The 23565-nt window shown below is 55.6% G+C and overlaps 1 protein-coding gene across 4 annotated transcripts in view; it reads left to right on the top strand.

Annotated features, from left to right (window-relative positions):
* MLLT6 (MLLT6, PHD finger containing) overlaps nucleotides 1–23507 on the top strand; it is a 51619-nt gene extending 28112 nt beyond the window's left edge. For 3 of the 4 annotated variants that reach the window (XM_087769935.1, XM_087769934.1, XM_087769933.1), the window contains exons 9-20: nucleotides 2506–2680; nucleotides 3491–4081; nucleotides 5517–5698; nucleotides 6457–6574; nucleotides 10321–10387; nucleotides 10765–10907; nucleotides 11188–11376; nucleotides 11577–11665; nucleotides 12082–12437; nucleotides 12570–12678; nucleotides 14188–14565; nucleotides 15403–23507. In XM_087769935.1, the coding sequence (XP_087626061.1) occupies nucleotides 2506–2680; nucleotides 3491–4081; nucleotides 5517–5698; nucleotides 6457–6574; nucleotides 10321–10387; nucleotides 10765–10907; nucleotides 11188–11376; nucleotides 11577–11665; nucleotides 12082–12437; nucleotides 12570–12678; nucleotides 14188–14565; nucleotides 15403–15447 (2442 nt within the window). In that variant the 3' untranslated portion in view covers nucleotides 15448–23507. The remainder of the gene's footprint in view (nucleotides 1–2505; nucleotides 2681–3490; nucleotides 4082–5516; nucleotides 5699–6456; nucleotides 6575–10320; nucleotides 10388–10764; nucleotides 10908–11187; nucleotides 11377–11576; nucleotides 11666–12081; nucleotides 12438–12569; nucleotides 12679–14187; nucleotides 14566–15402) is intronic. The other variant, XR_015707440.1, reaches the window with a different exon arrangement.
* The last annotated feature ends 58 nt before the right edge of the window (nucleotides 23508–23565 follow it).

Genomic DNA, 23565 nt, shown 5'->3' with positions numbered 1-23565 from the left:
CCTGGGTTGAGGCAGGAGTTTCCCCGTCAGACTGTCACCTCCCGCTGGGGCAGCAGGTTTGCTCTGGTGACATTTTTTCACTTGGTCACTTTAAATAGACCCTCAAAATGTAGCTGCTGCCTCATTTTGAAAGAGAGCTCTCACTTCCTCAGTGCTTCCCTATTTCTTTCCGCTGCGGCGTGCCCTCCCCCCCCACCCGTTTGCAACACGTGAAACACTGGTGGTTCTGCACACACACGCACGGATTTCCATGCCGGAGAAAAGCCGATGATCCAGAGATTGAGACCTCTGTTTATGCACAAGGCAAGCAGCAGGCACACAGGTTTCTCCGGTCCTGCTCCCTCTAGGCAGCAGCCCTGAGCTGGAGCATCTCCTTCGTTAGGGAGGCGATGGGACTGCAGCCCTCGTTACTGTTATTGATATTGGCATTATGGTAGCAGACCCCTCCCCTTCAGATCAAGGCCGTGTTGTGCTTGGCAGTCCACGTGTGTCTCCTGGAAGGCTCCGCTGCCACACAGAGCTTGCAGGCTCCCCGGAGCAAAGTGGGAAAGAAATAGAGGCGCTGAGAGGGGAAGTGATTTAGGGTGGTTTCAGTTTCCCTCTCCTTGCTCCTCGCTGCAACGCTTGGGCCCTCGCCCCAAATTCAGGCTCTCTGGAACGGCTGCTGGAAGAAGGGCCCTTTGTGATGAGGAGGGCTTGTGGTAGCACCGTACGGATCTGCCTGCCGTGACCTGTTTGGCAAACAATGTCTAGGATAGCATTTGGCGAGAGGTGGGAAAATCCTGCCCCTGAAATCTCTGGGAGTCTCTCAGGGAGTGCTGTGAGGTCAGATCAGCCCTGCAGGTGAGTGTCTGTCCATTCGCTGCCTTCAGCTGAGCCAGCTCAGCCTCTCTTACCCTCTTTTTTTTTTTTTTTCTCCTTTAATTTTGCAATTAAGATTTATTTCCCAGCTCAGATTTCCCCCTTCCACCCTGCACTAATTCATTACTTGCCCTGCACTCCCTTCCTGACACTCTGGATTTAGAACATGTCTTCTCATGTGGTTTCCCCCTGCCCTTCTGTGGCCTCGTGCACCTTGTGCGGAGCTCCAAAGAGGTGAATTTATGGGGGGAAAATTTGGGGCTTTGCATTTCTGCTGAGACATGAGCCATCGCATTCCTGCGACTTCGTGAGCAGTCTCAGGACTTCCCATGGCCCCCAGACGCTGCTCTCCTTTCCCTCCCCAGGCAGATGTGGAAAGTCGGAAAGATTTTCATGCTCCCTCTGAGCTCATAAATCAGGAAGGCTTAATCTCCTACATCCAGGAGTCTGTGATGAGAAAATACAGATTCCCCCTCCTCTCCCCCCTAATTTCCACCACTCCCTTCCTCCTGTCTTTCATATTCCCGGCACATCTGGTGTGTGTTAGGCTGCCAGCTGTTGCATTGTGCAGAGTGATTAAACCACGTGGGAGGAATGGGGAAAGATTTTTATCTGGGCATTCATGAGTCTGCATTACAAGCCCTTTTTTCTTTAGCTCTCCCCGAGAAGAGGTCATCTGGAGTCAGGGATAGTGGAATGTAAGAAGGGTATTGTGCTTCTCCGTGTCTTCCTTGTATCTGCTCAGTAAGAAAAAAAGGTGTTTGCACTAACGTACAGGTGTTATATTTTGGGCTGTAGCCATCACATTAGAACTATATCTATAATATTGATTGGTTGCAGTAATATCTTGCAAGAAGCGATCTTTGAACACTGTTAGTTTGGCTTTGAAGTGACTTGAAGGTGAAGGTTTCATATCCTAGCGTGGGTGCCCCGGGGGATCTGGTTTTCGGTTCATTCCACTCTCCCCCTGCTAAACTCCCACACTTCTCTCTCTCATCCCAAGCTCCTGGATTTCCTAGCATCTGGCCAGCCTCTTCATCCCCCTTGCTTCCACATCTTCTGCAGGCTTATAGGGGGTTTGGATAGCATCTGTTGCTGCAGGCTCTGATGCTGCTCTAACAACGTCACTGTGAATTATTTGCTGCAGCAGATTTGGAAAGGGCTGGCAGCCGAGGTGCTTCAGGGGAAGCTTTAGGGAACCCAGGGAAACTCCCATCACAGCACAAGGACGAGCAAGTTCCCCCAGGTGGGATGACCTTGCTGAGAATAGCACACCTGAGAGATGCAGCTGAAATATATGCTTGAATCACAGCCAAATTCAGATTTTATCTGGGCCAAATAACCCTCTGAGATACTCCCCTCTGCTGACGAGGCGGGGAATCTGATGTCTGTGCCCTGATTGCCAGTGCCCTGTTTAATTTCCTGCAGTTAGATGGGATGAGCGTAATCCCTAGGAGTATAAAGCTGGGTGGCACCAGCAGCAGTAGAGGGGAATGTTGCTTTTCTCTCCTGAGTAACATGACCTGACCATCACTTTGTGGGCAGAGGGGGCAATTACTTCTCTTAAGGGGAAATTGGTAAAAAGAGCCCCTGCTGTGGCCACATCTGGCCTGAGTGAGTCACCTCTCTGTTTGCTGCTGCCAGGGCTCCACCAGCCACCATGAGGGGAGCAAAGAGGCCTCGGAGGTCGGCAGGTCGGAGGTGAAAGGCAAGAAATCCTCGAGCCATGGCAGCAGCCACAAGGGGAAGAAGACGGGAAGCGGGAAAAGCTCGGTTGGCTTCAGCTCAGCTTCATCCAGCGGGACCTTCCAGCCTGCAGGTAAGGGGTGACGGGAGAAGCAAGAGAGGAGAGAAGAATGGGGGTGATGTTTTGCTTTGCTTCTCTTTGATATCTCTGTATCTGCAAAGATACCCGTTCACCAGCTAGTGCTGTGAAACTTCGCTGATGGCTATTTCTTTAACCCCTTGAAGAGAAAGGGAAAAATCTTATTGCTACTAACTCCATGCACAGAGGGAAGAACTGAGTCAGATGAGTGTTACAGCTCCCCTCCTGTGCAGGCCTGCTGCACTGCAAGGAAAAACAGATCCAGATGTCTGAGTGGGGGGAGGAGGGAAGGGATGCTGTGCACAGGCAATATGGGCAGCACCTGCCCTCTGCTCCGTAGGTGGTACTGTCTGCAGCAGTGTTTTAAGGAGTACTAGTGGAGAGACCTGAGCCAAAACCCGATATCCAGGCTCCCCTGAGCTTTGAGTCAAAGCCTTGCAGGGCTCCCATCTGCTCTGCCCTTGCTCTCTTCTTTTTTTGAGCTGTTGTTGTAAGGGCTGGCATGGTTCATCTCCTGGGACGCTCATCGGGGCTGGAGGGACAGTGGTGATGCAGGGCCGGGGGGAGCAGACACGTGCACGTTTGGATGGGATGAAACTGCTGGCGTGCACCTCTCGTGCTTGCTAGAGAGCATCAAAGCAGTGGGGGGGGCAGCAGGGCTGGAGGAGGACAAAGATGTCCTTCAGCTCGGTAACTGGCCTGTGCCGGAGGACCTGCGCTGTGGCCGTGCTCCTGTTGCCTTATGGGCTGAGTTACTGCCACCACGAGCCTTCCTTTATTTGCTTCCCCTCTGCCTTCCCCCAGGTACCTCCTGCAGCAACTTGCAGTGCTCCCAGGACTTTGTGACATTCCCCAAGCTTGAGCAGGACGACGAGAAGTACCGGAAGCCTGTCTCTTCCTCTTCTTCTTCCCACTGCTCCCCTCTGTATGAAGGCCAGAAAGGGGACATCTTTGAGCAGAAGGTGATCTTCTCAGGCTTTGGATCCATCATGCGCTTCTCCACCTCTGCAGTGAGCCAGCAGAGAGGCCGTGATGCTTCCCCTGTGGACTACAAAGCCTCGAACCCTGTCAGCGGCCCTTCGGTGGGGAGCAGCGGGGCCAGTGGTAGCAGCAGCAGCCACAAGCGCATGCCGTCCCTCAGTATGGAGGAGGGAGAGGTGCTGAAGGAAAAGAAGCACAAGGGTAGCAAGAAGAACAAACATGGGCCTGGCAGGCCAAAAGGGGGCAAAAGCAAAGAGATTTTGGGTGCCCAGCTGGCTGGGTCCACGTCTACTTCCTCGTCACCCTTCTCCGGGGGCTCTCTTGTTAGCTCCAGCATCGGCAATTCTTCACGGCCCTTCAGCCACACGGGGAATCTGCCCAGCCTCAGCATGGAGTCCCCGCTGCTGGGTTCAGGTATGTTCCCCCTCAGGGCTCCAGGTGTGCACAGTTCCTCCCAGCGCTGCTGTCTTCTTCGTCACATTTGGCTGGTGTCTGGACCTGTCTGCACAGAGTCAAGTCCCTTTCATTCAGTCCCAGGAGCTATAAAAATCCACATCTGGGTCTCTGTTCCCATCTTGGCCTTCATCCTAGAATCTCCTCCGGGTCAGCTTCTCTGTCGCTGGAGCTGGGCTGCAGAGCTGAGCTGGGGGGCATTTCAAACCCTTTTTGCTCAAGTGCTGGAACACCTCAGCTAGCCAGAGCTGAATTTCCGAAGCGATAGAGAGGGATATTCACAGGCCAAACGGGAGCAACCACAATCTGACCCCAAATGAGGGACTCTCATAAGTGGTTCAAGTTTAACCTCTCCTTTAAAAGCAAAACCTCTCATCCTGGTCTTACCACATCCAGCTGTCCCCAGCCTGAGTCCCCTTCCCTGGCCTGGCAGGGATGAGGGCAGCCAGGACGTGTGGCAGGAAGGGGTTAAGGCAGCAGGCAGAGGAGGGGCCTGCTGCTCGGGGCTGAGGTTTGACACTGTTCTGGCAGCAGAACTTGTCATCAGCCTATTGTGGGTTGTTTGCAGATGCTCCAATTTAGGTCAGATTGCAAGGGGGGGTGTATAATTTTGTTCTGTGCGCCTGGGAGCCCTGGCCCATTTGCCTGCACTGCCTGAGAGAGGAGAGGAGCTGCAAGAATTGATGCAACTTCCATAATCATAACCTTAGGCCAATATTTTTTTTTTTTTTGCCTCCCCCCTGGAACAGCAAAGGGATGTTTCAAAGAGGAGGAGGCTGCCAGACCCCACTCTCCTGCCTGCTTGTTCTCCCATTCTTCTCTTGCGGAGAGATGTTGGCAGGGCTCTGAAGGACCCGGCTTTGGGCACTGCCTCTGCTGCACGCCTGAGCCGAGGGGAAGTCAGACGGGTCCCCTCTCTCGGCAGCAGCTCTTTCCTCACCCTTTCTTCCTCATTTATCTGTCCGTGCCCCACCGTGGTCCCCGGGCATCGCGGAAGGGGACACGTTAGCTCAGCAAGAGTGCAGTCTCTTGACTAGCACGGGCATCAGAGAGTGGGACTCTCTGAGTCCTCTACCCCCTTCTGCTGCTGACTTGTGCCTTCGGTGAGTCACTTTATGCTACGATTTCTCTATCAGATTGTATCGGGGTGTGAGGAGCAAACAAGAGGGGGTCAGGGGCAAGGCTGGAAAAGTTTGCGATACCTTTTGATAGAAGGACTGTGGGCTTTGACCACCCTCACTGCATGCCAGGCCATGAGATGCTGCAGTGCGTGTTACACTTGGTCTTGTGCGTTGGTGCCACCCTCCCTTTCTGAGCTCAAGCCCTGCAGAAAACCAGCTGCTTCCAGGCCATCGGAGGGGAGCGTGGCTCTCTAACACGTCTCCTCCCCTTGCAGGGATCTACACCAGTAACAAGGACCCTATTTCCCACGGGGGCGGAGTGCTCCGAGCTGTGTGCAGTACACCCCTCTCTTCCAGCCTACTGGCACACCAGGGTACGTCGTCTCTCCCACAGCTCAACCGGTCTCCCTTTGCTAGCACCATCCCAGCTTCCTCCTCCTCGGTCTCCACCACGCAGGTAAGAACACGAGGACCAGGAGAGGGACTGTAGTTCAGGAGAGCGTTGGACAGAGCAGTCACTGGCAGAGCAGGGCCAGTCTGTGGGCACAGAGGAGTTGCTTTTTCCACTTGGGAACAGCTACTCTTCCTTCAGTTTGGAGGAGAGCTGCCAACTGCAGCTTCCCTTAGAGTCAATAGAAAGATGGAGGCAGTTTTGTGTCACAGCCCACGCAGCCTGTTTCGGGGTGGGAGGAATGGCAACCTAAAAGGACGCATTGCTTTCCGTTGACTGGACGGGGAGCACAGGCAGCGCTCAGGTGGCGGAGGCCTGGCTGTCGGCGTGTGCCGTGTCCCATGCTGCTCGTCCCCTGCTGCTCGGCTGGATCCTGCCACCAGTGCCAGCCCTACCTTCGCTCTGCAGCACAGATAACTCGGTGGGAGGGCTCGCACGTCCCAGCTGGGTGGGCTGCGCATGTGCCAGGAGACAGAGCCTTGTCCTTTGTCGGGAGCTCACTGGGAGAGGTGCTTTACAGGGAGGAGAGAGTTAGTTTTACAGCCTCAGTGTTAACATGGCTCATTCAGACCTCTTGGCTCTGAGATGGGGCTGGGAAGATTTCAACTGTCTAGCGAGACTTCCAAGGAGATATTTTTAACGCTCTCTCTCATGAGCGAGCTGGGTTCAAGAGTCAGGAGGAGATGGAATAATGAAGTTATTTTCCTCTTGCGTTTTTGAGGAGTCATTTCTCTCTCTCTCCCCCTCCTTGTTTTGCCGTGTAGGTGTTCTCACTGGCAGGTTCAACATTTAGTCTCCCTTCCTCACATATTTTTGGAAGCCCCCTCGCATCCGGGCTATCAATCAACCCACTCTTAAATCAGTCGGAAAGCAGCCGGGCAGGTACGTGAATCAGAAGGTATGTGAGTTTGGACTTCCAAAGGGGTCTCCCTGGAAGAGTCGAGACAACTGCATCCGTAGTTCTCCAGCTGCCCTCCCTGCTTGCTCCCGTCCCGTGCGTGTGAGAGCCAGGGGCTAGGAGAGAGGGACAGTGGCTTTTTCCCCAGGACAGGGGGTGCTTGTGTTTGCCTTAGCGAAGCGCTGGCCTGCAGTCCTGTGAAAGCGTATCTGCTGGTGTGTCCACTGGATGTGGTGTGTCCCTGGACACGTGCTAGAAAAGGGCAAGAATGTAAGTCCTTCCCTGCAGAAATTTGTTGTCTTTTTAAGCACTAAAGCTGTGCGAACCTAGCGAAAACTACTGTCAGCGTTTGCTTGCTCAAAATAACTTAAAAGTTTTTGTTGGGGGTTTGTTTTCTGTTTTTTTGGTTTTGGTTTTTTTTTTTAATGAGAGAGATCTCTCACTCTTTAATTTTCATCTTCCATTTCTGTTTTGAATTACTTTCTGCCCTTCCCCTTTGGCTTTGTCATGAATGCAACAAAATCCACTGTTTTCAACTTCCAAACATGAACGTGCCAACACTGAATTACTTACAACTGCTCATTTTTTCCCACCAAGGCAAATTCATTTTTCTTGGAAAATTGCCTGGTTAATAAGCAGGAAACTTGAAGCATCGTAAGATTGCTTTTTTTCCCCAAACAGAGTGGGCCTGATTTTTGTTTTGCACCAGTAGTTAAACAAAAGCACCCTCCTGATTTTCAGATGTTGCAGTTAGTGATGCAACTGTCTCATGCTCCCCTAGCCCAGAAATGTTGGCAGCTCGGCATGCTGGATGCTGAACTCCTGGGAGGTAAAACTCTGCCCAGTGTCACGCTGAGTGACAAGCACTTTAAAGCGCACGGTCCTCATTAGAGGTGGCTCCGAGTTCTCCGGATAATCTGACACCACTCTGCCCTTATTTGCCTTAACAAGTGTGCATGCCTGCATGTAAAGCATGAATGAACATGTATGCTTACTTATGACCTTCGCAAGCCCGTGGAAGGTGCCTGTCTGTCTGTCCGTGTGTCACTGGCAGCATTTTGTCCGTATGCCCCCGCCGGCAGCTTGCATCTGCTTGAGCGCGACGGGACGGTAACTGCGCGGCTGACTCCAGTGGGAGTCAGGGCCATTGCACGGGAGCCGTGAGTCAGGAGTGATTCAGTCACCTGGAATTAAGGAAAGAACGGGATGACTCTTCTTCCCTCGTGGCAATCGACAAGAGAGAGATGACCCACTGCCACTTCCCCTTCGCTGTTATTTTGGCAAGGTGCTGACAGGAGAAGGAAGCGAGTCAACAGTCAGGATTAGCCCTGTGGTTCAGGCACAGCTCGGAGGCTCGGCAGCCTGGGTTCTGTTCCAGCCCTGCGGCTACTAACGAATGAATCACGGAGGCAAAATCCAACATACAAGTGCTCAAAAAAACCCGATCCTTAGTTTCCATTTCCAAGATTGCTCTTTTTGTTTGACTGGGATCTTACAGGCTTCGGGACGTGTTTCTTCCAGTTCCAGGCAGCCTTCAGAACAGCTCCTGGGTTTTGTCACCTTTGAGGTTTGTCCATCGCTATCTCCTCCTGCTGGAGCTAGTGACCCAGAGGCTGTGAAGCCAAATTCGCTTTTTTTTCCAGGGGGATTAATTAACATGCATTAAGCCTCCTGAGTGGGGCCATTTTCACTTAAAAGCGTGGTGCCTGCTTTAATCCCAAGTCGTTGACAGGGTAGTTGTGAAGTTTTAAGTAATCCTGCCTTGTCTTTAATTCAGATTACCTTTCCTGAGAGCGTGTGCGTAGACAGGTCCCATGGAGATGTAGCTTTCATTGCCGTAATATTTGAGCTCTTCACAATTTTAATGTGATGAAGGGAAGTGGTGTTACCCTGTCTTACAGATGGGGGGAACTGAGAAACTGTTGTCACTGATGCAGGTTGATACCAGGGTGCCTTTGGCAGTACAAAAAGTCTGATCCTTATCTTCCCACTCCCTTAGCTACTGTCTAGTTCTTCCTCCCACGGCTTGTCCTGGATCCTGCCTCATTATGATGACAGGCCAAATGTATTTATCTTCTCTAGTTGTCTTCAAGCCTCTTTTTCATACTTGCTGCCTTGGAAAGTGCTGTCTCGGTGTGATAACTCAGTCATCTCCCCGTTCTGTAGACAACAGGGTGGTGTTGGCCAGGAGACAATTGAATATGGAGCCTGCTACTGTTTCAGAAAACCAGAATTGCGTGTGATGATATGTGTATGTGTGCGTATATACGCATGCAGCCTCCCTGGGCTGCAAGCAAACAACGTGACGGTAACAAGCAGGCAGGCAGAGCTTAGCTGAATGTTTATTCGGTTGCAAGTTAAAACGGTTGCGGCAAAGCTGCGCACGGTGGGCTGTGGATATTTTTCAAAGGGTTTAGGTGGTCCTTGGATGGAAACAATACTGAGGAGCGCTGCTGTGCTCTGACTGTTCCCAGCCATCTGGTAGCTGGTCCCAGGTTGGAGAACTTGGGAAGATTTCATGCTTGGCGGTGTCCCCAAAATCAAGAGTTGTCTCCATGTGATGTCTTATACTGGGAGACTGCTGTTGACTGGCAACTGCTGGTCACCTCCAGAAAGCAGTGGCTTCTCCCTGGAAGGCTGGACCAGTTGTTATTGATGGCGAGGAAGACATTCCCGTGGGGATGGAGGAGTCAGGATCCCACTCATACCTGTCTGTAAGAGCTGCCGAACAACAGCTGCGTTTGCTTGTTCTCAGCAGTAGAAAATACTGCCAATAACTAATGCCCCGCTCAGGGCATTACACTGTAAATCACAGTGTTCCCTGCAGGAGACTTCCTGGATTCTTGCACATAAGAAATGTCTCTTATTGTGTGAAGAAGAGGAGGGGCAAGGCAGCCAGCTGGTGCAGGCTGTACTCACAACATCTGACACGTCCCAGAGCGAGGGGAGCGTGTGTTACGGGCTGGCAGGCTCTGGGGATGGAAAGCAAATGGCAGATAAATATACTTCACTTCTTGATTACTCTTTGGATGGGCAATATCCTGCACATGTGCACTTGCACAGCGGCTCCGTCCCCAGCACTGCCGTGTCCCAGCTCCCTGGGACAGAGGGATGGGTCTGGGGGGTGGCTTCTGGACACTGAAGCACTTTTGTAAGCTCTTTAGAAAGGAGCTGGGCATCTGGAAACTTGGGAGGACCCCAGCTGGGTCTGGGGAAAGGATCCTGGCGGCAGAGGGCTGCAGTGGCACTTAGAGCTGAGTGCGGCTTTGCACAGGATTGATTCATCCTTGCAGGCTGAGCAAAGCGTCTTCCCCCCGCAGCAGCTTTACAGCTAAAGCCGCTTTCTGCCCATCCCTGCCGCTTTCGGGGGCAGGGGCAGGGGCAGGGGCAGGGGCAGGGGCCGGCTCCGGCGCTGCTCGGCTCCCCGCCGCTCCGGGCTGCGGCGCCGGCACCGCGCGGCCGCTGCCGAGGGGAAGGGGGTCGCGTCGGGCACCTTCCCGGGGTGACGCGCACCGACCGGGCCCCGCAGCGACCGGGCCCCGCAGCCCCTCCCGCGGGCGGAGGGAGGCGCGGGCGGGCGGGGCCGTTACGCAAGGCCGGGGCCCGGCGCTGCTCGGTGCTCCCATCTAGCGGGGACCGGCGCTCGCCGCCCTCGGGTGAGAAACCCGGGCACCTGCGAGGGCTGGATGCTCTATGAACACTGTGCCTCTCCCTCCCTCTCCCCGCCCAGAGCCTGACCTGGAAGACTGCAGTTTTGGCTGCCGAGGGACGTCGCCCCAGGAGAGTCTCTCTTCCATGTGAGTGTCCTTCAGGAGTCCTCCCCTGCCGCCAGGCTCGGGGGTGCCTCCGCATCCGCACGGCCGTACCCTGGGAAGCCGTGGGATGACACAGCAAGGAAAGGGAAAGGGACTGAGGGAAGTAGAGGCAGCTCCTTCCCTCCTCCTTGGGGTGGGAGTGGGGTGGGATGGGAGGGGAGGAGGCAGGTTTGCTTTTCCAGTACGAGCCGGGGCTAACGGGAGCGGAGGGCTCTCCTGAAGTGGAGCAGAGGAGACCGAGGCTGGGAGGGACGCAGCCGCTCCCAGCGTGAGGCAGAGGAGATGCGGGGGAAAGGGAGCAGAGGAGTGCGGGTGCAGACTGGGGAAGCATCTCTGCCATCTCCCCGACCCTTCCCCAGGTCCCCCATCAGCAGCCTGCCGACCCTCTTCGACCAGACAGTGTCCTGTAGCAGCAGCGGGCAGCTGGAGAATGTTCCCCAGGCTACCCCAAACATCGAGCAGCTCCTGGAGAAGCAGGGCAACGGAGAAGCCGGCGTAAACAGTGAGTCACTCAGGACACGGGCTGTGGGAGGAGAGGTCCTTGTGCATGTTTGTGTGGGAGCCAGCTGGGATTTTGCCCACAGGCAAAGGAGCCGGGTGGGGGACAAAGCGCTAGTCTGTGCCGTGGGGGAGTAGCTGGCAGTGGGACTGTGGTCTGGGGCCAGTCTCCTCCCCCAGTGTGGTCTAATTGCAGTACCTCCTGTGGATCCCCTTCTCCTCTTTCCTCCGTCCCCCGTTCTCTCCCCTGACCCTGTCCCCCTTCCCCTTTCCGTTCCCTGCAGTTGTAGAAATGCTCAAAGCCCTGCACTCGCTGCAGAAGGAGAACCAGCGGCTCCAGGAGCAGATCATGACGCTGACGGCCAAGAAGGAGCGTTTGCAGCTCCTCAACGTCCAGCTCTCCGTCCCTTTCCCCGTGGTGACCAGCAGCAACGGCCCAGGCAGCCAGGCCCAGTACATCCTGCCTCCTAATGGTGAGGGGACCGGTGGGATGCATCGCCCTGTGCCCCTTCGTAGCGGTGCCCTGGGGTGGGCAGGAGAGGGTCACAGTGGGGCAGATCTGACCCGTTTATCTCTCTGTAGCCACTGGCAGTACGCACTGTCCCTTGCTATTGCTGTGGCAACGTCAGGCTCCACCCCTGACTCTGCATCCTCACTTCTTTCCTCCGTACAGTCTGCAACAACGACTCCTTGAGCGTCAGCAAGAGCCCCCCATGCAAGAACAGCTTTGGGATCGAGAACTCGCTCTCCACTTCCTCTGAGGTACGCTGGCCGCCGCATCCGCCAGCCGGCTGGGGAGGGGACTTGGGGAGGGAACAGAGCAGTGCGGTCCCGGTACTCTGACTTGATATCCAGCTCATAAAGCCTTCTAGTCCAGGCCCAGAAATCAGGTTTCTTTCTCTGGAGTGCCCGTTCTTCAGTTCATCTCAGTGCTGAGTGTCGGAGTAGAGTAGCTGAGGCTGGGAGCGTGAGGTGAGAATGCTTCTAGGTTATTCTGGCCACACTTCTAGAGATCCAGCAAAGCATGTCTGAGTTCTGGGACCCCTCTGAGCACACACCTGCACTTGCACTCGCAGCCCCCTTCCCGCCTCCAGCTCCTGCCCAAAGCACCCTTGGAGCTGAGCTGACCTTTCACAAGCTGCCCCAGTCCGATGCTCTTATGTCCGTTTCTCCCCCAGGACCCTCATTCAGGTTGCCCCAGCAGGAGCAGCTCTTCCCTGTCCTTCCACAGCACTCCTCCGCCCCTGCCCATGCTGCAGCAGAGTCCTGCCTCGCTACCCCTGCCCGGGGTGCAGCAGGTGAATGGCCTGGCCAGGGTGGCAGGCAGCGGGCTGGGGGGAGGCACCACGGCCAGCCACAGCCTCTCCACGGTGCCCATGGTGGACGGCCTGATGGGGACCCTGGCAGGAGGCCAGCAGATGCCCATCAACGGGATCCTGGGGAATCTGAACGGAGCTCAGGCCGCCCAGCCTCCGAGCGCGCTGACGCAGGCGAGCGGGCCTCCGACCTTGCAGCTCTCCACCAGCCTGAGCAGGTGAGGATGGGGAGCTCGCAGGGACAGCCCTGCCCTCTCCAGCAGAAGCTTAGCACCGGGAGGGAGGGAGGCCCTACGTATGCAGGACCAAGATGGGCTGCGCTGACATTCCCTGCCCTGCTCCCCTTGCAGCATGCCCAGCCTGAGTCCCCTGACAGAGCAGCAGCGGCACGTCTTGCACCAACACGAACAACAGCTCCAGCAGCTTCAGCAGCTCCTGACTTCCCAGCCGCTTAATCCGGTAAGTGTGCCTGCTGGCACCTTTCAGCTGACGAGCTCTTTAATGGGAAAACCTCGGAGCAGAGGGAAAAACTTAGGGCTCCTTCCTTCAGGTGAATCCCCTGCCCACAGGGCTGCAAGAGTCATGTGCCTTTTCCTTGGCTCCAGGCTGCTGAGGGCGGAGCGAGGAGAAAAGCTTTAGGCAGGAAGGTGCGGCACCTCCCGGAGGGAAGGAGATGGGGATTTGAACTTTTTCATACAAAGGAAAAAATTTAATCTGAGTTTCCCACATCCTGAGGGTGTGAGAACATGGTAATGCTAAGCCACCGTAAAATGAGGAGTGCTGTTACCTCCTCCAGCCATCTTTGAATGCAAATCATGTCTGCTCCTGCTGCCACGAGCACGCTGGTCTCTGGGCTCGCAGATGTGCTGCGGCCCACAGGAGAAGAGGATCTCGCTTGAGGACACTACTTGAGTTTAGAAAGAGATAAGCACCAAATCGCTTAGTCCTGAGGTGGGTGAGCCGTGTCTGGGCACACTGACATGGAGAACTGGAGATGCCAGGGGGACTGTGTAGGTGGCTGAGGACTTCGGGGTCAGAAAAAGGATCAGGCAGCTGTTCTGAGGATCTTGGCTCTCTGCCTGCATCCTCTTGGGTGAAACAGCAGCCCCGTCCCCGGCTGTTGTGGGAATGGCTGCACAGATAGATGGTAAACAAGCTCCTGAGTGTGTAAGAACCGCGTTCACTTGCCCTGCAGAAACCTCTGCGGTGTCCCTCCCCTGCGCTGGAGTTGCACGGGCGTGCTAACAGTTCCTGTCAATGAAGCTGTGCTCATTTATATCTCCCATGAACTTGGCCCGGTTGCTTTGGATAGATTTCTGGGTCAGGCTATTTATAACCCGGGAAAAGCAAATTTCAAAGGGCTTCTTTTTACAGTAGCTGATGTCACCGTGTCATCAGCTGCATCCCTGTGGGTAGGGGAACAATGTCAGCTCTCAGCCTGCCGCATTGGTCGATGGTTGCTATAGTGATTTCCGCAGTTTGGTTGGATTCGAGGGCGTCCCTCCGGGTGCAGGTGAGCCGTGGCCCTCGCTCCCCCCGGGTCCGGCTCACCTACACCGACCGCGGGGTCAGGGCTGAGCTGTGAAGCGGGACGGGCTGGGGAAGGAAATTGTCAGCCAGTCTAGAAATGCAGGAGAGTGAATGCCACAGGCTTAAAATCCGTGGGTGGGTTGACTGGAAAGAGCCGAGTAGATTTGTGTGCCTGCGGGTGTCTTAGGGAGGGTTAGCTAATCCTACGCTTCAGGAAACAACGGGGTTGGAAAGGTCGTAAGCACAGGCTGTTAATTGAACACAGGGCAGACTGTTCCCCTCTCGACCTGTAGAGATGTGATCAGGAGGACTTTCTCCCTGTCCCCAGTAGCATTGCCTGGGATGGAGTGTGCCGATGGGGCTCCTTTGGATTAGGTGTCAGCTCTTCCCAAGCCCTTTGTCCCTCCTTTGACTTCTCTTCCTCGCCCTTCCCCGCAGGAGCAGCAGGCCCTGGTGTTCCAGATGATGCAGCAAATCCAGCAGAAGAGGGAGCTGCAGCGGCTGCAGATGACCAGCTCGTCCCAGCTGTCCATGACCAGCCTCCTGGCAGCCACCTCCGCCCCCCTGCACTCCAGCACCAGCGCCCTGATGACCTCGGCCCCTCAGCCGCCCCCCAGCAGCAGCTCCCTCCTGGCCTCCCTCTCCCCCCAGCAGCTCAACCCTAGCAATGCCCTCCTGGCCCCCCAGGCCACCCCACCGCTCAACACTCCTGGGAACAGCCTCCTGGCTTCGGGGACAGGCATCCCACCCGTCCTTACAGCACAGACTAACCCGTTTCTCAACCTGCAGGCCGATGGCAACACCCCGAAAGGAACGGTGCGTATGCTGCTAGCACTACCCTAACCCCACTGAGCTCGTGGTGCTAGGTGCTGTACAGACCCGGGGAGAGACAGTCTGCGCTACAGTTAACTTGGGGGAGCAAGGGCACTGCTTAGGCGACAGAGCCACAATGCTCCGCTGGCTTTGCTGCACCCCTGACTAGCCAGTGTCACGTCCTGATCCTACCTCCAAGGACTTCTGTAGGGCCCAGGCAGGGGCGCGGGTAGGCACAGAGGCTCCCCGGGTGCCCTTCCATGGGTGTGTGCAGACACACGCCAGACCTGCTGCAGAAGCAAGGCAGAGACAGGCCGTAGATTTGTCTCCGTTAACCCTAAGACTTGGATGGGACGATGTGCCCCTGGCAAGTGCTGGCCCTATTGGAGCCTCGTGATGAAATACGAAGGTGACTGCATGTTGAAACCCAGGGTTTAGAAGGAATCTTGCACCCAAGAGGAGAGGTTGTGAAGAGGTGTACAGCCTCTCTGTAAAGCAGCCTTGTACTGGACCACCAGTGTCTAGGGACTGATGGTGTGATACTTTCATCTCCCCTCCGTCCCTCCCCTGGCCTATACCTGTACCCAGAAGGTCCAGTCCTGGCTGGAGACACTTAGGAGCCAAAGGCCAGGGTCGAGGGGCCAGTTCGGCCTGAACTGGGCAGAGGGGAAACCCGGGGCTCCCGTGTCCCCGTTGATCTCGGAGGAGCCTGAGAGGTCGCGGTGAGCAGGGCCAGGTCTGCAGCACAGCAGGGCTCTCTGCTTCTGCCCCCTCGTGTTGCTGCCCGTCCGGTACTGATACCTGTCTCCTCTGCGTCTCTTTTTCTGTTTGTTTTTAAAGAGCATGAATGAAAAGGGAGCTCCTCTTACCCAGGACAAGGGCTAAGCTCCCCCCTCACCCCGAACAAACCAGCAGCCAACTCCTCTCAGCCAGGGGAATGTGGCTTTCCACAGTCAACCTTGATACTGTTAGAGCAATGAGCACAAGGCTTCCAAGAAGCATTTCCTGCCGCTGGGCAATGCCAAGAGGTGCTTTGGAAGACAGCACGTCTCTGACCAAGCCCCGGTATCGGGAGGAGCGAAGGTGGGGGGCTGCCTGCCGCCCTGGTCCATGCCACACATGCTCAAAGTGAAGCTGTGTTCCCACGCAGAGTGGAGGAGAGAGTTCACAGCCGATGCCTGCCAGTCTCCTCCCTGCCGTGAGTGCAAGCGTGTGTTCACGTGTGTGTAGCCCCCAGGCCAAGGCACTAGAAAGCATCGAGCATCCTTGGCCGTGACCTTGGTGGAGGGAGGCCCCTCTGCTGAGGACTCCTTTCTGCACAGTGCAGAGGAACCTGGCAGTGCCCGCAGAGGCGGCACTGGATGTGACACAGCTGGGGAAGTGGGACCTGGTGGCAGTGCCTACGTGGCCTGCTTCGCCCAGATGGGGAGGTTAAGAAGAAGTTCTGTAGCTGAGATTTCTCACCTGCTTTTCATCTGCTGGGCTCTTAGGATGCTCTTCTCTCTATAGCCATCATATGAAGCCCCGTCACCTCAGCTGGATCCAAACCCAGCCTGAAAAGACACAAGCGGTGGAGCGATGGGTAAGGACTGGTGCTTGGGGAGGAGGTGAAGGCCACCTGCTTCTTTAAAGGACATTGCCACATCTGCTCTACCAGCTGCTGTCGGTTCGGTGCTGGCACACTCCTGCTCCTCTCACTCTTTCCTTCCAAGATTTCCAAAGGCTAAAATTTCAGCTCGCAAAAGGGGCTGTAGCCAGTATTACCCCTGTCGTAGCCAACTTAAGAAGGTGCGTTTGAACGTGGCAGTTGTTTCCCAGGCCTAAGCTGGGAGATAGGAATGTGTGTGGGGAAGAGAGAGTCCCAAATCCAGTACCTGCTCTTTCTTACCCACCACAAATCGCTCCAGTCTGGCAAAAACACGTTCTTCCACTGGTCTTGGGCACTTCGGAAAAGGGATCTCCAAGCAACGGGACAATTTCCAGTCTCCTGAGCTAGGACATCGGACCCTTCGTTGTTCTCCACCTTTTGACCTTAACTCTGGCTCGCAGCCTGGAACCTCAGCACAGAAATCGGCTTCCTCTGAGCCTGGATGCGATGGATTGACTGAAGGACAGGTGGGGCAGCTCTGGGGGAAGGGGAACATCTGCGTCAAACGTACAAATGCCCCTTCTTTTCCTCATCCCCTGGTTAAATCCAGATCTCCGGGGGGCAGGCGGGAAGACTCCAGCTAACAGAAACTCTGAGGGTCTTAAAAAAAAAAAAGAAAAAAAAGAAAAAAACCGAAGTTATCAGACCTTAATGGATATTTTTCAGCACATTCCCACTGCCCCTAACTAGTTTGCACTATTCAAATTTGTCAGCAGTGGGGCTGTGCTGATAGTACTAGAAAAGCTTGTTATAGGCGAAACTCATCTGCTAAGTATCTTTCTTCCTTTTTATTTTATTTTATTTTATTTTATTTGTTTGTTTGTTTGTTTGTTTGGAAGATTGTCACCACAATGGTTGAATAAGGCTAAAAGGAGAGAAAATACCTTTCTGATCTCAGCCTCCAGTTCTGTGAACTGGGCAGAACACTGCTGTCTGCTCAGAAATATATATATATTATATATATATATAATTTTTTTTATAAAGAAAAGCTAATGTTTTAACAAGGTTCAGAAGCTATTGGAAAGATGGAGATGGCAGCTAAAAGTGAAAATGCAGGGAAAAAAAAAAAAAGCCTCCCTTCCTTGCGGTCTCTGCAGCACAGCCGTGGAGGGGAGCACTGAAGCGGTGCCCTTGCTGGTACCGGCCCCGGCCCCAGCCGCCGCCCCAGCAAGTCGCGGGCTGAGCTCTGCCGCCTCCCCTCCGCCCGGTCCTTCCAAAACGTGAATCTTTCAGTTGCGAACGGTTTGACTCTTAATTTTGGCTCCCTGGCCCCCAAAATTGCTCTGGCACAATTGTGTGCTTGCACTTTTTTTTAATTTCTTTTTCTCCCCCCGCCCAAGCCGCGTTGTTCCCCCTCCCCTCCGCCCGCAGAGGTGCCCCCAGCCCGCCCCGGCGCGCAGGCCCTCTGCTCGGTGCAGGAGCCGTCTCGGCGGCGGGGCCCTGGCCTTGCCGCCCCTCCGTGCCCGAGGCGTCTCGGGCTGGAAGGCAACAGGCAGCACGGCCGTTTCAGGGCTGCCATCCTCAATTCAGCCCTGCGGTGCCCTGTCTGTGCCTGCGGTGGCTGCCTGCACGTGAAGGCTGTCCCTGCCAGCCGTTGGCACGCAACAGGTCCTTGGGCTTTGGGGACAGACCTTCCTTGGTTTGGGTCAGCAAGGTGATGGACAGAAGTGCTAGGGGTGAAACGGTGGCTGTTAAACGTGCAAATGTGGTCTCTGCCAGCTGCTTGCCCAGCTGCACTTGTCTGGGGTTTGATTTTTGTTTTATTTTTTACTTTTTTTACGCTAAGGTCCCAAATTTGCATTGCCACCTGTTTGGCTGGCATGCTGACCATCGGCACGGCCTTCAGACCAGTCGGTAACCGCAAGGGTCTGGCACCGTGCCCGGACCCGGTGAAATTCTTCCAACGTTTAACCACATTTCACGCCCTGGAATTAGAAACAAGTCAGGAGGAGGAAGAGAGGGGATGGGAAGGCCGGTTAGCACCTATCCCTTGTGTAGCGAGCCGCGGGACAACGCGCGTGGTCTCCCGGCACAAACAAAAAACTTGTTCTGGTCGGTGGTTCGGTGCCCAAATCCCTGGGCACCACCAGGGAACTGGCAGGAGGTCGGTGAGAGGGGCTGAAGGGCGAGCCTGCCGTCAGGAGGCTGAAAGGTGCTGGACGGGGCTCTGCACCGCTCCTGGGAAAGCGTTTGGGAGCCCACGCACGGGAAAGAGGTTGGAAATCAAGGACTGAATTCAAGGAATCGGTTTGGTAGGCAGGATCGCTGTTAGGGAGGGCCGAGCTACGCAGCATCCCCGGTTCCCCCGGCCGCGCCACCGATTTTTGGTGGCGGTGGCAGCGGTTTGAGTACGAAGCCTCTCTGCTCTGCGGGGCTGGAGAGGACGAGTCGGGGAGGAGACGTATAGCACTTAGACATTGCTCTGACATCTTCCAAAGGCGCCCGGTCCCTTTGAAGCGTGCTCCTTGTCTGATCGCCTCAACCTGGCCCAGAGCCAAAGGTCCCTTTGGTGGCTTGAGGGGAGAAGCAGGGGGCAGTGCCCGAAGGTCGACATTAAACATTTGTATCTCTGTGAAAAAGAGGGAGAGCAGGGGGAAGAAAAAATAAAAGCTAAAGATTATCTGTGTTTCAGTTGCACTGGGGTACATTTCTTTACCCGTTTTGATGCTGATGTCTCATTTAGTATGTTGCATGTGTCTTTTTTTGTTTTGATTTGGTTTTTTTATTAAATAAAAGAGAAAAATGTGTATATTTTTGGCAATTTAAGGTAATGTAGCTAAGATATATTTTTTTCACGCTGCTTGACTGTTCTTTATTATAATAAATAATATTAATATTAATATCAAAGACTTTTTTAATACAGCTAGGGTTTCAAAATTGAATTGAGAAGAGGGTCTGTGTGGTTCGCTGGCAGCGTGTGTGCGGCGGTGCCGGCAGCCGCGGTGCACCGCCACGCGGCTCGGCGCCGTCCCGAGCAAGCGATGCTCTCGGGGAGGCAGGACGAGGCCCCGGGAGGGTCCCCAGCCCGGCGCCGTCCCGGCTTCGCGCCTCGGGAGCGAAGGGAGACCGGGGCGAGGGAGGAGCAGGCGGTTGTTGGTCATTAGCGAGAAGGTTGCCCCAGAAGAGGAGCGGTAGCCCGCGCTCAGCGATAGCGATGCCCAAACCCAAGCTCACTGACTTCGTAGGCTTTCCAGCCGGCTCCTCGGTCCTCCCCTCTCCCAAGAGTTTGTTTCTCCGAAGCACCAAAGGGACGGGCTCGTGCTGTTTCTGCTTTGTTCTGGGTTTCCCCCGAACGGCCCTGCATAGCTGGGTGATGAGGTCTCTTCAAAATATGGTTTGGAGACATGTCCTGCTCTTGAGAAAACCAGCTCCCGCTCTCCGGTGCTCAGCCCTTAGATCTGGCTTGGCACTTTCATGGGTCATGCTGCAAAGCTGCGTGCTTTTCTCTCTCGTAGCCCACAGGCTCCGTGCTTCTCCCTTCTCCTTCTGCTTTGAAATCAGAAACTGGTTTTATTGACCTTTTGTTTTTCCCCAGCCACGTGTGCCCCACGTCCCATCGGCGAGGTGGACGCTGCTTGCTTTCTGGGCTCACGGGGCTCCTTTAAAAGGCGCGGGAGACGTTCTCCCCCGGCAGCTGACTCCTGCAGCGCTTTTCCCTCCCTTGTTGACCAGCAGGCAGCATTGCCACGGCGTGGGGGGGAACTGGGGGCCCAGGTTTCTCCAGACAGCCCAAGAGCTGTCAGGAAAGGAGCACAGAGTGAGCCGGCGACACAGGAGCCGATAGTTTTATCTTTAAGAGTGGTTGTGGGCGTTCAGAGGGTCATCCAGAGGAAGCAGAGCCTGGCACGCAAAGGCTGGTGTTGCGGTCGGGTCCCCAACCGCTCTGGGTCGTTACGGGAAGCTTCCAGCTGTTTTTTTGAAGGGAAGAGGAGGTTTGGTGTCTGGTTCTGAGGACTCGGGTGCTCTCTGCAGCAGCTGGCAGCTGCGAAGCCTCTGTGCCTGTTGGTGGTTGGTGCTGGGGGCAGGCTGGGAGCGGGAAGCAGGGGATGCCTGTGGGGCACCAGGGCCCGGGCCCAGTTCTGCTGCCTTTCTTGGAGCCCTGAAATATGAAAAAGCAGCTGAATGTTTCCACAGAGTTCTGTTGGCTTGTTCCTGGCATGGTTCTCCTCTTTCCACTGCTTGGCTCTCGGTAGCGTTTCTGTTCTGTTTTGCATGGATGGGGACTGGAGAGGCAGGAGAGGAAGGTGCTGAGCCACGTTCGGTGCCCGATGAGCAGGTCAGGGCATCTTCTTGGACCAGGATAACGGCAGAAATGCAGCTGTAGCAGGTGCATGAAAGGTGGCTGTCCGAGCAATGCTGCGCAGAGCCCCTCTCTTCCACAAGCCTTAGCTCCTACGTGCTCCGCTCCAGGTCTCTCCCAACTGGTCCCCAGCCTCACCTGGACGTAGCTCTTGGCTGAACAGGGGCTCGCTCAGCCCTGGCACCCGCTGCGCTCTGCAAACCCCTGCTTTTCTCTCCGCTTCCACGCTGGCACGCGTGCTCTCGCCGCGAGCCGGCTGCCCCAGCGGGACGGGGCTGGTTCAGATTCCGGCACCGTCCCCGCAGATTCATGGATGCAGATGGCTGGAGCCCCTTGGCTCTGTACCAAAGACAATATAGACATAGATGAGGTCTTCTCACGTGCTCAGGAGAAGACTCCGGAGGAGACATACCAAGCAGATGGTGTCATACTCTTTGGGGTGAAATGGTCAGGCTAGTTGGCAGGGCGAGAGGTGACCGTGTCTGAAGCGAGCGGGGCTCCAGCCCGCTGCGGTGGCGGAGCGGCTCCCTCGGGAGCTCCCAACAGGCTGCAGTTGTTTGGCATGACCGGCGGGTTGCCTCTTCTTGGCACAGCAGCTTTCCTGCTGCAGAGCAGAGCTGGAGAAAGGGACGTCTGCCTGGGGGCTTCTCTCTTCAGGGCCAGTCCATCCCTCGAGCTAAAGTGTCCTGCCTGGCCCCGAGCCCTCGCTGAAGGACGGCGCAGCCACGGCTTGCCCCAGGGGCCAGCCGTACGCAGCAGCAGCGCCCGTCGCCCCAAAAAGCTTTCAGGTTAAAGGCTGGTTTGTTTGCACAGCCCTCTCGGTGATGAGGGCTTTGCTCTGCTTCGCGGTTGCCCTTACGGCCACCTGCATCATCTGGCGGGTCCCAGCCCGGCTGGGCCGAGCAGGCAGCCCTGCGCCCAGAGGGGGTTTCCAAGGGCTCTCTTCCAGCCCAGCCGGTCCGGCAGAGCTGGCAGCTCAGGCTGCTCCGTTATTTACCCTTGCCCTTGGTATATGCTGTGCTGTGCGGTTTCTTAAGCCCACATAAGTAAAAATAATCAAGTGCCTGTGATCGAAAAAGCCTTGAGGCAGGGAGTTGAATGGGTCCCCGGTGCCTCACCTTTGTGCATTTAGTCTAAGAAATGGCGTTGTCACAAAGGCTGTGGATGTCACCTTTGCAGGAAAGGGTGAAGTAGCAATAATTTTAATAGGAACTTTGCAGCAGCGGGTCTGAAACTGCAATTCGGAGGGGTCCCCTCATCTCCCATTGCCCAGATGGGGAAGCAGAGGCAGAGAGGAGGGATTTGCTCAGCAGCCAGGTCTCCCGCGCTTTGCTCTGCCCAGAAAAGGGGCCCCGGCTCTGCGGGACCCGCCGGCGGGAAGCGTGGGCCCCTGGGCATCCCCTGCGGCTTCAGTCCTGCAGGGAAGCTTCTTGGGAGGATGGGATGCAGAGGCAGCCGTGCAAGTTTGTGCAGCTGCCGGCCCTTCTGGTCTTCAGAGCAGCGGGGAACGGGCACAGCCCGGCGCCGGCTGTGACTCGCCGTGCCCGTCAGGGCAATGGCTGCTGCGTGGGGCCTTTCCTTCGGCTCCGTGGGGTTTGCGTGAGGACCCTCAGCACGGAAAATCCCCTCCCGACCCACCGCTGCCGGACACCAGACCTGGGGCATCGCTGCGGTGGGAGCTGCGGAGGACGGACGGGGGGTAGCTGGGTGGGAGCAGCGGCGCTGCAAGGAAAAGATGTTTGGTTTTTTTGCTGGCGAGATCTTTGGCGAGGTTGTGCCCAGAGGGAGGGTTTGGTTCGGGCTGGCGGAATCCCAGGCCCCCGTTTGTCCCTTCCCTCCCTGGCTTCCAGCTCCCTGCCGCAAACCGGAGATGCGTCTGGCCTGGGGGGGACACACACGCTTGGTGTGGGGTTTTTTTAATTGACACTTCAAAAATTACCAGAATTTGGAGAAATTGGTTTGTGCTACTGATGTTTAAAAAGTAGGAAAATGGAAAAACTCTGTTTAGTTAAAAATTACCGTTTTAACTTTGCAAAGTCAGCAGCATCCTGCCCAGCAGCGCCGATCCGTGCCTGCGCTCCAAATTACGCGTGACATCGCAGCTGAAGGGTAAAGTGCAGAAAACCCCTCCAGGGCCTGGTTTGTATTCTTAATTTAAGCAGCAAATGCAAAGTTTTAGCACCTGCCTGGGCTGCCGGGAGCCTCCGCTGACGGCCAGCCGTGGCTGTAGCCTCTGCGAGACGCTTTAATCGAGTGGTGCTTGCAGACCTAAAAGCCGCAGTGAGCAGGAGGGGCCGTGCTCCAGGCGATGGGGGGCTGACTGAGACGCTGGGCTGCAGCCAGGTCCCTGCGTAGCCCCGGCCTGCGGCGCTCCTGCCCCTCGTAGCCGCTTGGTCCCGCTGCGTGGGAAAGCGGAGGCGATGCGGAGGTCGGTCCCCGTTCAGGGCAGCCCCTGCCCTGTGCACGGCCTGCATCGCAGAGGGATTTGAGCGCGTCCTCAGAGCCAGGAGGGCTCCCCAGGGCTCGAGCGGCCAAAGAGGCCCGTAGAAAAGGGACAAGCATGAAAAGCCAGCGGGGAGAGAAGCGGCGAGTTGCAAATATAAGAACATAAACCTATAAGCAGTTGTTTGTCTGGGTGGTTTGGTTTTTTTTTTTTCCTAAGAAAAGTTTTTTATTTGAAAACTACACGGGCAGATTTGTAGCCGGGGATGTACGTACTGTCTTACCTATTTGTACAGCGGCTGCGTGTCGGCATCTTCCGCGCTCGCTGCGGGAGGCTTGCGGGGAGGACGCTTTCCGTTTTAATTTCTTCCCAAGGACACAAACCAAGCCGGGTGCGAAGGGCAGCGGGATGCCTTGGGCAGAACACTGCTCCTGTTTACCCTTCTGTCTGCAGCGGGGAAGGAAGCCAGCCAGCCTCACCTTCTCTCTGTCGTGCGTAACACAAATAACGTCTTTGTATACTTCATGTATTTGTATGACTGAGAAATTGCCACGGTCCTTGTTCTTTTTATTAAAATAAGGTTTTCAGAAAAATAAAAAATAGGCTGAAAAG

The sequence above is a fragment of the Nipponia nippon genome, unplaced genomic scaffold (genome assembly GCF_047370975.1).
Source record: "Nipponia nippon isolate SJK-2023a ecotype South Korea unplaced genomic scaffold, ASM4737097v1 scaffold_32, whole genome shotgun sequence".
NCBI lineage: Eukaryota > Metazoa > Chordata > Aves > Pelecaniformes > Threskiornithidae > Nipponia > Nipponia nippon.
Note: the sequence above shows the minus strand (reverse complement) of the source record. Positions and strands in the feature narration are given on the sequence as shown.